The 11,683-nt window shown below is 33.4% G+C and overlaps 5 protein-coding genes across 5 annotated transcripts; 2 read left to right on the forward strand and 3 right to left on the reverse strand. All coding sequences in view use genetic code 12, as the record gives it.

Annotated features, from left to right (window-relative positions):
- Positions 1–525: 525 nt before the first annotated feature.
- CD36_06410 (conserved hypothetical protein) lies at positions 526–2,553 on the forward strand (the record flags this gene model as incomplete). Its single annotated transcript, XM_002417256.1, has 1 exon — positions 526–2,553. The coding sequence occupies one exon, from the start codon at positions 526–528 to the stop codon at positions 2,551–2,553; it is 2,028 nt and encodes a 675-aa protein (XP_002417301.1).
- A 1,403-nt stretch (positions 2,554–3,956) lies between these two features.
- CD36_06420 (integral membrane transporter or modulator of transport of phospholipids toward the extracytoplasmic side of the membrane, puaative) lies at positions 3,957–5,426 on the forward strand (the record flags this gene model as incomplete). The annotated part of the gene is made up of 1 exon (XM_002417257.1): positions 3,957–5,426. The coding sequence occupies one exon, from the start codon at positions 3,957–3,959 to the stop codon at positions 5,424–5,426; it is 1,470 nt and encodes a 489-aa protein (XP_002417302.1).
- A 983-nt stretch (positions 5,427–6,409) lies between these two features.
- On the reverse strand, positions 6,410–9,455 carry CD36_06430 (sporulation-specific SPO22, putative; the record flags this gene model as incomplete). The annotated part of the gene is made up of 4 exons (XM_002417258.1): positions 6,410–6,493; positions 6,572–6,659; positions 6,743–9,350; positions 9,407–9,455. 4 exons carry the CDS (start codon positions 9,453–9,455, stop codon positions 6,410–6,412), a joined length of 2,829 nt encoding a protein of 942 aa, XP_002417303.1.
- A 218-nt stretch (positions 9,456–9,673) lies between these two features.
- On the reverse strand, positions 9,674–10,482 carry CD36_06440 (60S ribosomal protein L34; the record flags this gene model as incomplete). Its single annotated transcript, XM_002417259.1, has 2 exons — positions 9,674–10,005; positions 10,446–10,482. 2 exons carry the CDS (start codon positions 10,480–10,482, stop codon positions 9,674–9,676), a joined length of 369 nt encoding a protein of 122 aa, XP_002417304.1.
- Positions 10,483–10,868: 386 nt separating this feature from the next.
- On the reverse strand, positions 10,869–11,506 carry CD36_06450 (isoleucine biosynthesis sensor/protein, putative; the record flags this gene model as incomplete). Its single annotated transcript, XM_002417260.1, has 3 exons — positions 10,869–11,197; positions 11,287–11,347; positions 11,426–11,506. 3 exons carry the CDS (start codon positions 11,504–11,506, stop codon positions 10,869–10,871), a joined length of 471 nt encoding a protein of 156 aa, XP_002417305.1.
- Between the last annotated feature and the right edge of the window lie 177 nt (positions 11,507–11,683).

An 11,683-nucleotide genomic window follows, 5' to 3' on the forward strand; every position in this document is an offset into this window, starting at 1 on the left:
AACATTTTTTTTTTGTTAATTGGCTAATTGAATGTTTCCTAGATCATCTGAATAATTACAAATAAACTACCCAGATCAAAGTCAAATATATACTGGAGAGAAATTGAAACAATATCTATAATAATAGGTTACCAGCAATACTCAATAAAGCAAGTTTATTTATCCATAGCATCAACAAGGACAAACTAAAAAATACAAGCACATACTCACGAACAAGGGAAAGGCTTTAGACATTAATCTAGATTCCAAGTCTTACTATAACTACAACCACTATTACAGCTATTCGGTGTTTGATTTTAATTTTAATTTTATTTTCCCTTGTATTAATTGGAGAACAATCTTGTTAACAATTGCAGTTGCAGTTATTTTTACCAAAAGGACAAACCACTGCTGAAACTAATTGTTTTCATTACGTATATATGCTCTTTTGGATCTCTCTTTCATCAACGCAAGGGAAATTACTAAAACAAACTAAGGATTAGATTCCCCCAATCATAAAAGAAACATACAAACCAGAAATTAAATATGACATCACAATATAACGGTGATACCAACTCAACCACTATAGATCCGAACAACCGAGGAGGAAATCTGGTAATAGACCAGACTAATAACCTATCATCTAGCACATCATCATCATTGAACCAGACCCATTTTTATAAGCCACAAGTGTCGAATCTTACGAAGAACTTGATGTCATCTTCTGGAGGACAAACCACCCCTGTAGCCACGAACACGAATTCCAATGCGACATCAAATCAACAAAATCTATTTACAAGCACACCCAGCAGTTACACCGAACCAATTACAAATAGGATTCTTCCTAATTTGAAAGCTGGTTCAACTCAAATGAGCAATTCATTTAGTGGTTCTTTCCACCAATCACATGTACACAACGATTCCATTAATTATATTCCTTCATCACACAACACTCCCACTGCCGTGAGTAGCTCATATACATCACATCACTCTTATCCAGCGTCTTTGTCAAGTGTTAACAATTTTATAAGTCAGCCGTCACAACACAATCAACACCAACAGCCTATATCATTGAGTTTTAAGCCACCTGGTGTAGTGCCGAATTCGATCCCAACCACAAACGTGCATAGTGATACTGCAAACAGATTCTCGTCTGTTTCTTCTAGTGGTTCCTCATTCACCAATTCATCATTTGCAACATCAACACAATTTCACCCACCTACATCCACAGCACATCCTGTTCATCCAGGCTCGTTGCAACAAGTTCAACAACAGAGATTTCCAAACTCATTTCCCAATACAACAATAACGCATTTTCCGAATCCTCCAAACGTACAGCCACTGGGATTAAACCAAACTCAACACCAACAACCAATAGTGACTGATACGCTGGTTCCAACCAGTGGATCTACAACACCAGTGGAAAAACAAATACCTCGTGTGAAGTCTGCTCAATCTACTCCATCTTTACCACATGGAAATCACCACGAACAAAGTGCTCGATCTCTGGTGCTGTCACAGTCGTTTCAAACATATGTCCAACCCGAGCCTGATCATTATATGACATATAGTGAATTTTTGCATAATTTGAGTGTAAAAGATAGTCAAGATGAGTCTGTTGCATATGAAGAACATTTAAACATTGTGGAGTATCCTGTTAATGATTTAATTGTTATGTTGTCTTGTTTGTTGACAAAGATAATTGAAGCAAACGATAAATTGCATCCTAATCATTTTGAAAATACTATTGCTATTAGACAAAGACTAAAAGAAGAAAAGAGGCTTAAGAAATTACAACGTCAAAGTAAATTACAACTGGAGAACGATGCTTATGATGAAGATGATATAGATGTTGATAAGAACGACCGTAGCTTTAATGGCAATAATGATGAAATAGACCAAGATAATGATCATGATACAAATGTGGAGAACGATGAAAATGTTGATAATGTCGATGGCGAGGACGATGATGATGATGACGATGATGAAGATGATGAGATGAAAAATAAATATTTGGCCAATGTTTTAGCATTTCACGGAACAAATATCCCTGGAATTTCATTACAATCTTATTTGGGTCGTGTTTTAAAGTATTGTCCTGTAACTAATGAAGTATTTTTATCTTTATTGGTTTATTTTGATAGAATAGCGAAAAAGGCAAACAATTTGAATCAAAAAAAGAAGAACTCCAATAGTAATGGTGGTTCTGATAATCAATCATCTGAAGCAGAACAATTATTTGTCATGGACTCTTATAATATTCATAGATTAATCATTAGTGGAATTACTGTTTCATCAAAATTTTTTCTGGACATTTTTTATAAGAATCTTCGATATGCTAAAGTTGGAGGTTTACCATTGGAAGAATTAAATTATTTGGAATTACAGTTTTTATTATTATTAGATTTCAAATTGATGATTTCTGTTGAAGATTTACAAAATTATGGTGATTTATTATTAAGATTTTGGAAACGAGAACAAATTGCCAATGAATTAGTACCCAATAATAATGAAACTAAAGAACATCAGCAAGCACAAGCCGAAGCCCAAGCCCAAACGCAAACGCAAAGCTAAAGCTGATCTTTTTTTTTTTTATGAGTATATGTCAGTCAGAGTGTATTAATAATGTGAGATGCAAAATTATATTGAAATCATTCAAATTATGTTTTGTTGATGCTACAAACGGTTGTATATTTTTATTAATTGTATTATTTTCAATTTATTTCAATTCTTTAGTGATATTTCAAAAGTATACAAAAATTAAACTAAATAAAATAAAATAAAATAAAATAAAATTACATAAAAGCTAAAGAAAATTAAATATATGAAATGAACTTGAAAAGTTGTTTAATTGATTGACCAAGCTTCCTTTTTTTGGTAGATGCAAAATTGATTCAATTGAAATTCGTAATTATTTGCAAAATGGTGACCTTCTTCTAACTAGGACTCTTTTTCCATTTATTTCGTATTAAATTTCACGACTTTTATGATGTCTCAATTAGGAAAGTAACAGTTCAACGCATTTCCGTTAATCTATATAATTAGGATTAATGCAGGTTATGATGGATGCATCGATAACAATACATGGACTAATTTTCTTTCACCTATTGTTTCAAGAAGTTTGTTTTTGTGGTATTAACAACAACAGTCCTCACCCACTACCACCACCACCACCACCACATTGGCAAAGGCCGATTTCCCAAATGGGAAATAAGATTATTGTAACCGCAATATTAAATCCCGTGTAAATTTCAGTTTATGGAAATTGTGTATAAATAAGCCTTGTTTCTTCAAGGGCTTTGTAAATCGGTTTTGGTTTCATGAAACACAATTCACATATTTAACACTTCATGATTAATAGCAAAACCAATGTTAAATAAACAAATTGTAGATGATGGCCAAATTGATTTTAGATATTTACTTGAGTCATTCAAGGAGGAGGGGGAAGGGGAGAGAGATAATTTTTGTAATCCATGCTTCCCCCTCCCCCTCTTCCAATCCTCCAGAGTAGATTATCATTTTAATTTAAAGTTTTGGTTTTTTTTTTTGGCTTTGCTTATCAATTTTATTAGTATTATATATTAATAAACTTTTGTTCATATTGCATACCTATGTATGTATGTAATATATGCATACTTTGCCATTTTGTAGTCTTTCTATTGTTATTATTTGGGGGGTCTTTGTAAGTATAATTGCTTTTGGAATGGTGGGTCTTGTGCCCCAGAATTTCCCAGCTTTACTATTTTTGATAGTGGTGAAAGTCACACTATTTAACAATCTAGTTTCCTCCCATTTACTTTCAATCTCTTTCTTTGGTACTTTTTTTGGGAAATTTATTATACCAAACCTAGGTTGAAATCAATTTTCTTTATCTTTAATTTTGCGTGTGGTAGGATAGGATACGATAGTTGACACACTCTCTCCACAATATATGTGTACAGAAACAACAACAATAACAACTGACTTGCACATTAATTATGGACGGAGTCACTCTTTTAAATCAATATCTACCATCATGGACTCCTACTTCCATACCAACTTCAACAAGTATTAGCACCATAAACCCTACAAATACTGCTGGTCTAGCGTTGACATTGCTTGAGTTACAGAACGCTATACAAACAGAAACAAATACAATCTCCTTGTATTTTCTTTCTCGAGCAGCCAGAGGGGTTGCTGCTAGTTACACTATAATCAGTGGTCAGCAATATTTGGCAACGGCCACTGCAACACAAAACTTCCCTGAAGTCACTTCAGCAATGGTGAATGCCACATTAAGTTTAAAACAATTAGAATGGAAGGCTAATTTATATGCCATTAATCTTTCAGTACCATTTAATGCATTTTTTGCTGCCATGTTTGCGGTAACATTAATTTGCCTTTTGGGGATTGGATTTTCAACAAAGACAAAATATTTTACTATTTGTTTAGTTTGTGGATCAATCTTGGAAGTTATTGGTTATGTTGCAAGAACTCTAGCCCATTATTCTTGGTCGGATCCTAATTTATTCTTGTGTCAGATTGTTAGTTTGACAATTGCCCCAGCATTTATTATGGCGGGAATTTATTATTTATTATCACAAATGATCATTATTCATGGAGAACAATATGCTATATTGAAACCAATTATGGTGTCTATTATATTTATATTCTGTGATGTTATGAGTTTAGTTGTTCAAGCAAGTGGGGGTGCTGCTGCTGCCATTTCATTACGACTGTTTAAAGATACCGAATTAGGTACATATATTATGGTTGGTGGGATTGGATTTCAAGTTGTATCAATGACTTTATTTCTATATTTTCTATTTGATTTTGTTTATCGATCATTTTTCACAGCCAATATCAACATCAAATATTCTTTCAGGACATATTGTCTGTTGCTTTTCAATACCAAAAAGGGGAGGTCATTACGTCAAGATTTGGAACCATTCTATGATGTGGGTTATAAACATATAAGACAAAGGAATCTATTCAACTATATGCCATTGGTTATAATTGTTTCAGTTGGGTTTATTTATATAAGGTGCATTTACAGAGTGATTGAACTAAGTGAGGGCTGGAGAGGATATTTGATAACTCATGAAGAATACATTTTTGCATTAGATGCATTGATGGTGCTCCTCACCTGTATCACATATGTAATTTTTCATCCAGGCTTGGTGTTCGGTAAAAAAGTAACAACTCAAATTGCTGTCTGTGCAAACAAAAATGGTGGTGCTGTCAATAATGGAAAACACTATGGTGATTCAAGGATCCACAGCTATACTAATTCGCCCCAGAGTACTCAAGATGAGAAATTTATAATGGGTCAAAATCAAAAATATTTTAATCCTTATTTTTCACCTACAGAATTTTCTCGATACAACTCCCGCTCAGGCCCTTCATCTGAAACATATACGTATTCATCACATCATTCAAAATTTGAAACTCGATTAGAGAGTCCCTGATAGCATTGCTAATCAATTACACTTTGACATTATCACACAACTGCTTTCCTCCGTCAAATAATATCAGATAATATCTCTCTTTATAAAGTATATTAATAAAATCACCTTATCACTATATCACAATAATTAAATAACCAAAACCGTATAAGCATATCTATATCTATATATATATAAACACAAGACCAAAAACCATAACAACAAATGTAATCAAAAAAAATCATGTATAAATCTACTCTATTTAGGTCTAGGGATCCAACTTGGTGCATTTTTTACACAATAACTATCAGCACAACCACATGGTTTTATTTTCGTCACATCAGTTTGTTTGTCTTGAACAATTAAACTTGGATGATATGAAGGAACTTCTTGCTTGGTGGTAGGCTTTTGTGGTGGGATGTAGGCTGCTTCTAAATAATTGGACAATCTAGTACTTTCCATTGCGAATCTGTATACCTGTATGTTAAACTTGTAGATAATTATTAGTTAAATATAACAATCAAAAAAATTTCTATTTGATAAAAAAGGTAACAGGGAAAACAAGTTATATATATACAAATCACGACGATATCAAAGCATTTATATATAGATATATGAGTGATTTTTCTTCTTTTTCAGGATTCGGGTGTCAGAGGCTTATTTTTAGCATCAAAATTGAAAAAAAAAAAAAAAAAAAGGATGTGTTGATAAGATATCAATGCAAACCTGTTAATCTATCCACCTGTATAAACCAGGAGAATATATTATAAATAAACAACTTCTCCTTTATCAAATCCTTGACAAATGAAAATCTGGATTTCAAGATGATCAAGATTGATAGATTCTAATGCCATCAAAATAATTAGCCCAGATCATGAGAGATGTCAAAAAAACAATAAGGCAAATCCATTTTAGAAGGGGTTATAACATAGTTGCAAATGGAACGCGATAACCGAAACAGAATTACTCATTTTTATTCTGAAAAAAAAAAAATTATCGCAATTGAACTATTCATATTTACTTATTTCTGATTCAAGCAATTTACTAGAAATTTGCAAATCCTGTACCAAATCATTCCATAATCGATAAAACTAGGCTTATAGTTAGTACCGTCAATTTTTGAATACTCTCACTGTAGAGTCCTGCTATCAAAGGTGGATGGAACTTACTTGTTGCAAAAGCCTTTCATGTACAAATTTTGAAAACAACACACCAAAGCTACACCACTTGATACCAGTTTTCTGATCCTCATGATCTCTAAATTGATGATTGCAAAAACCAAAAGCAAAATAATGTTAGTATATTTTTCCTGTTTCTTTTAATAAACGCAAAGTACATACATTAACAAGTAGATTCCATGATTCCATGATTTTGTTGCAAGCCATTCAATCTCAAAAGTTGGAATGGTTATGTCGTTTCTATTGGCCTTTATTAATTGATACAGTTGTAACGTTAGAACTTCTTCCTCTGAACTAAAGTCGTGTCCAGATACTTCCATGAGCAATCTCATCCAAGTAATTATGTTTTTAATTTGAAATGGCTCTATATCTTTTATTGCTTGACTAATTATCAGACTAATCAATTGTTTTCTTTTTTGGTTAGAAATTGGTCTTACAGAATCCGTAACTAACTTGATAAAAATATCATATATGTCATTGCAAACAGTTGGTCTAAAGCTCTTGCATTCATTAACAATATCGTGCAAACTTTGGTTAAACCCCAGTGACAACTCCGCTTGGAAATGAATGATAATTATTTGTTGCAAACATTCTTTCCAATCAGAATTGGTCATATCTTGCTTATAAACAATATCTTTCAACTCAAGGCATTTTTCTCGGATTATATCCCACTCGCTCGATCCCAAAGAGTAGTCCAAACATGTGTTTAGAATACCGAAAATTGTTGCTCTTACTTTCCATAGTAATAACTGCTCTCCTCTTTCTGCTTCAATATCAGGTGAAATCAAATCAATAAATCCAATACAAACTTTGTGGAACAGGCCCGCAAAAGAATTAAACTCTCCATTTTGACAAGAAATAGCTATATTATATGACTTGCTAGCAAGCCACTCCAAGTCATCAATTGAAAATATTCTGATTCGTGTAGGCGCTATTTTGTTAGCAATTGTCCAACTATTTTCAAGCAATTCTTTCAAAGAATGTAAAGTACTTTCACTCAAACTCCCACCGTTTTCAAGTTCAGTCAGATACATTACAACAGCACATCGACAACAAGTTGGTAAAACAATATTGTGAGATTCAAGTGTGGATATACTGTCTTTTGTCATTTCCATTTCACAGATATGTTCAACTAGCTTTAAGAAAATTGATCTGATAGCCTCTAGGGGTAGTTTTCCTTTACTTTCAAGAATACACACAGCAATAGTTAAGACAGTAAGTGAATCATCATTGCCAAGTATTTTTTCAATACACTCTAATGCCATTTTTTCTTCTCCTAACATTAAGTTGGTTCTAAACAAATTAAACTGTGTAAGCGGTGAATTCTTATCTCCTGGGTCCATTTGCGATACTGTAGAAATAACTTGATTGTATTCTCCAAGCAGAAAGTAATTGTTTTGAATGGCCCTCAAAATTTTTCCTCTGTCTTGGTTCTCCTTGTAATCGGTATAGAAGAGCCGTGATAGGGCTATCTTAAACCATTCTAGACTTTGGGTGTACTCGGCCTGTTTATAGAGCTTTATTCCTTGTGACCATATAATTGCAACAATGCTCGACTTGGTAGTTCCTGACAATTGCTTTTGTAGTGATTTTTCTGCAAATCGCAAAAACACCTGCAACTCTTTGAGGGTTTCTTCTGAATCTTTGTTGGTGTTCAACAATACATTGACAACAAATTTCGTAATTATTAAAGTCTCACTGAAAGATGGGTTAGCATTAAGATGTGCAAGTAAGTAATCTATGCATTTGTTGACCCCTCGAAAGCATTTGTTTACATTTAGCTTTAGCAAATCGACTGTTTTTTCAAAAACTGCAGCGGTATCAACAGAAGTAACCAAACGCATTAATACCTCCTCTGTTTCAACCTCTTTCGCATCATCGCATATTTCAAAATATAAACAATACATTTCAAATTTATTTGGAAACTGATGTTGCATATAGCTGAATGCTTCTTTGATGCTGCTTTGGGTGTCTGGAGTACCAATCGATTTATAAGTTTTTATTAGTAAAACGTAACAATTAAAATATTTTTCTTGGAAGAACTGTGAATCCATTGTGTTGCTTTCTAAATGCTTAATGGCGACCAATATCAAAAATTTTGCATTTTCAAAATCACTGTTTTCATACAACTGCAAACAGTGATTGTAAAGTACTCTGCTGCATTCTGCAAGAAAGAAGCGGTCTGGCAAATTCTTGTAGGAGTTCAATTTGCTTTCGTAGTTTCTGGCAAGAACAAAATTGTTATTTATAGCTGCATAGTTCAAATTGAGAATCGCCAGCTTGTGGCAACACTCATTTAGTAGCTGTTGTTTTTGATCATTCAATGGCATGTCCTTGTCAATTTTCATTATTCTTCCTATCGTTGGCTCCAAGTATATGTTGCATTTATCGGAAACATCCTTGATACCATTGGTAATGGAACTGGAATACAAATTTAGTAGACAGGAAACATTAATAAGACATCTATCTACATTCGGATTCAAAGTCTCATACACAATTAGCAATAAAATGGAATATAATTTCACCTTGTAAATAGCATCTAAATGAGATGCAAATGAACTAGTGAAATTCCATAATTCTGTGGCACTAAACTCTAAGGACTCCTGCAAGCTGTGTGGTATTTCGATAACTTCCAATGAACTCTCCATGTTTCGATAAATTGTGGCAACTAGTGGTAAAACAACGTCAAGAATTGTATTCAATTTAAGTGCTTGATCATTTTCAAGTGCAGATGGTAACACGAGAATTTCGTGGATTTCTTTGGCACTCTCTGCAGACTATGTTAGTGATTGCAGACTAATAAGCGTGGTTTCTTTTATAACATACTAATAAAACTGCTTATTGAATTTTCATAGTTTGAAACAAGTTGAGACATTGATAGTTGGCTGGTTGATTATAATTAAAATTATAACTTTTCCTTTCTGTCAGTTTTTTCTTTTCTTTTTTGCAACACCAATCAATCATAAAAGGTAATGATACAAAATGAGTACCTATAATAGAAAAACCGTGCCATACATTTCTACAATTGTTAATCTTTTTTAACCTGATATAATTATTATTATTATACACTTAAAACATGCTCTTTATATACGTTTATTTTTTACCAGTTTTCTTGGCAGCTTTCTTTTCTTTGTCTTGTTGTTCTTTCAAAACTCTCTTGACAATTTTTTGTTCTTCAATTAAGAAAGCTCTAACGATTCTTTCCTTGACACAGTTAGCACATCTAGAACCACCGTAAGCTCTTTGGACGGTCTTGTGGGTTTTGGAAACTTGAGCGTATTGTCTTGGTCTCAAGGTGGAGATACCAGCTAAAGCAGAACCACAGTCACCACATTTAACTCTAGAAGCACTCTTCTTGACGTGTTGAGCAACTAATTTACCACCTGGGGTTTTAACAACCTTGATTTTGTTGGATCTGGTGTTGTCTAGAAAAAAATTTTGTTAGTATAATGCCATTTTATGCTAGAGTCGTTGGGCTATCTCAAAAATGTTCATCACTGTTGCTATAAAGATAATAATACTGTTTTCTCTATCCTAATAAATTTTTCCCATACTAAAATGATTTTAACATCGGATTATATCTGGTTTGTTTAATGAATTAATATTCTCTCCCCCCCCCCCCATTTTGTTGTACTTGTTGTATTGAAACAGTTTCCTACGATGTGACACTAGTACATTGGTAGTTACTTCAATATTCTTTCTGCCTGCTTTTATGTTCATTGTTCCTGATAAATTCACTTTTCTATGCTTTCATGACGTGCAGCTTACAGTTTCAATTACTTCCTTCAAACATTATATTATCCTCTTTTTAAACAACAAGAAATACAAATCTGCCCTCTATTAAACAATATGATTCAAAACATACATGGATTTCTTCTTCTGTAGGTGACACGTTGAGCCATTGTTGATATGTGTTGTTGTATATCCTATCAAGAAAGCAGAAAGTCAAAAAATTCAAATTTTCAATATGTGAGATTCTTTCGTTAGAATTTTGGTACGCACTATGGAAAGAGAGAGAAAAAAAAAAACCTGTACCGATGCCATATAATCAGAAAAAAGTGGTGTGCATATAAATTCTAAAAAAGCGTATTAGGGCTATAGCCCTAAGTATGACGAAAAAAAGAGAAGGTAGGAACATTCGCCAGCACTATGTTTATTGAAATTGCAACCACCTAAAAGAAAATGAATAGGCTTTTTACAGTACCCAAAAGTATCATGTCAATATAATGGAAGTTAAAGTCTGTATATTTAAGCATTCTACTTTGTTTGTTTAAATAGCCGTAACTATTTATAATTTGGTGTCATCCTTTTCAATAGCAACAACTTCTATTTCCAAAGGAACTCCTAATGGCAATTCCTTGACGGCAACACATGATCTAGCTGGTTTGTGCTCATTAAAGTATTTAGCATAAACTTTGTTGAATTCGCCAAACTGTGCTCCCATGTCTGTCAAGAAAATGTTAGCCTTGACAATGTGGTTCAAAGAGGAATTGGAGGCTTCTAAAATGTTAGAAACATTCTGAATGGCTTGCTCAGCATGATCAGCGATAGTAGCTGAGGCTGGTAATGGCTTGTTGTCTGGGGTGTAAGGAATTTGACCTGAAACATAAATAAAACCTAAACACAGTGAAATTGTTAGTAATCTTGATCAGCTGCACAAGACTTGCAAACCAATTGAACACTTCCTTGAACAAATAATTACATACCGTTGACCTTAATTGCTTGTGAATAAGAGGCAGCAGGTGGTGGTGCCTGTGAGGTTCTAACCTATTTTTTAATGTTAGTATGAATTGGCTTGTGATCTATGCAAAAATATAGTCCAAGACCCTTCATTACTGTACATACAGGGGTAATTGTAGAATTGAATCTCTTAGCTGACATGATTACTGATCTAAAGGATTGGGAACTCAATTTGTTGGCGAACATGGTCGGGGAGCAAACTACAATTATCTAACAATTTCACAGAGAAAAAAACTGGGCAATGTAAAGGTTCATCAGTATTGGCGCGGGCACTACAATGAATTCCTTATCCACAACATTATAGAAGTCAAAAAAAAAAAAAAAAATTTAGTTGAGTTGAGTCATAACAGAGTTATGCTATAT

The sequence above is a fragment of the Candida dubliniensis genome, chromosome 1, assembly GCF_000026945.1.
Source record: "Candida dubliniensis CD36 chromosome 1, complete sequence".
Taxonomy (NCBI): domain Eukaryota; kingdom Fungi; phylum Ascomycota; class Pichiomycetes; order Serinales; family Debaryomycetaceae; genus Candida; species Candida dubliniensis.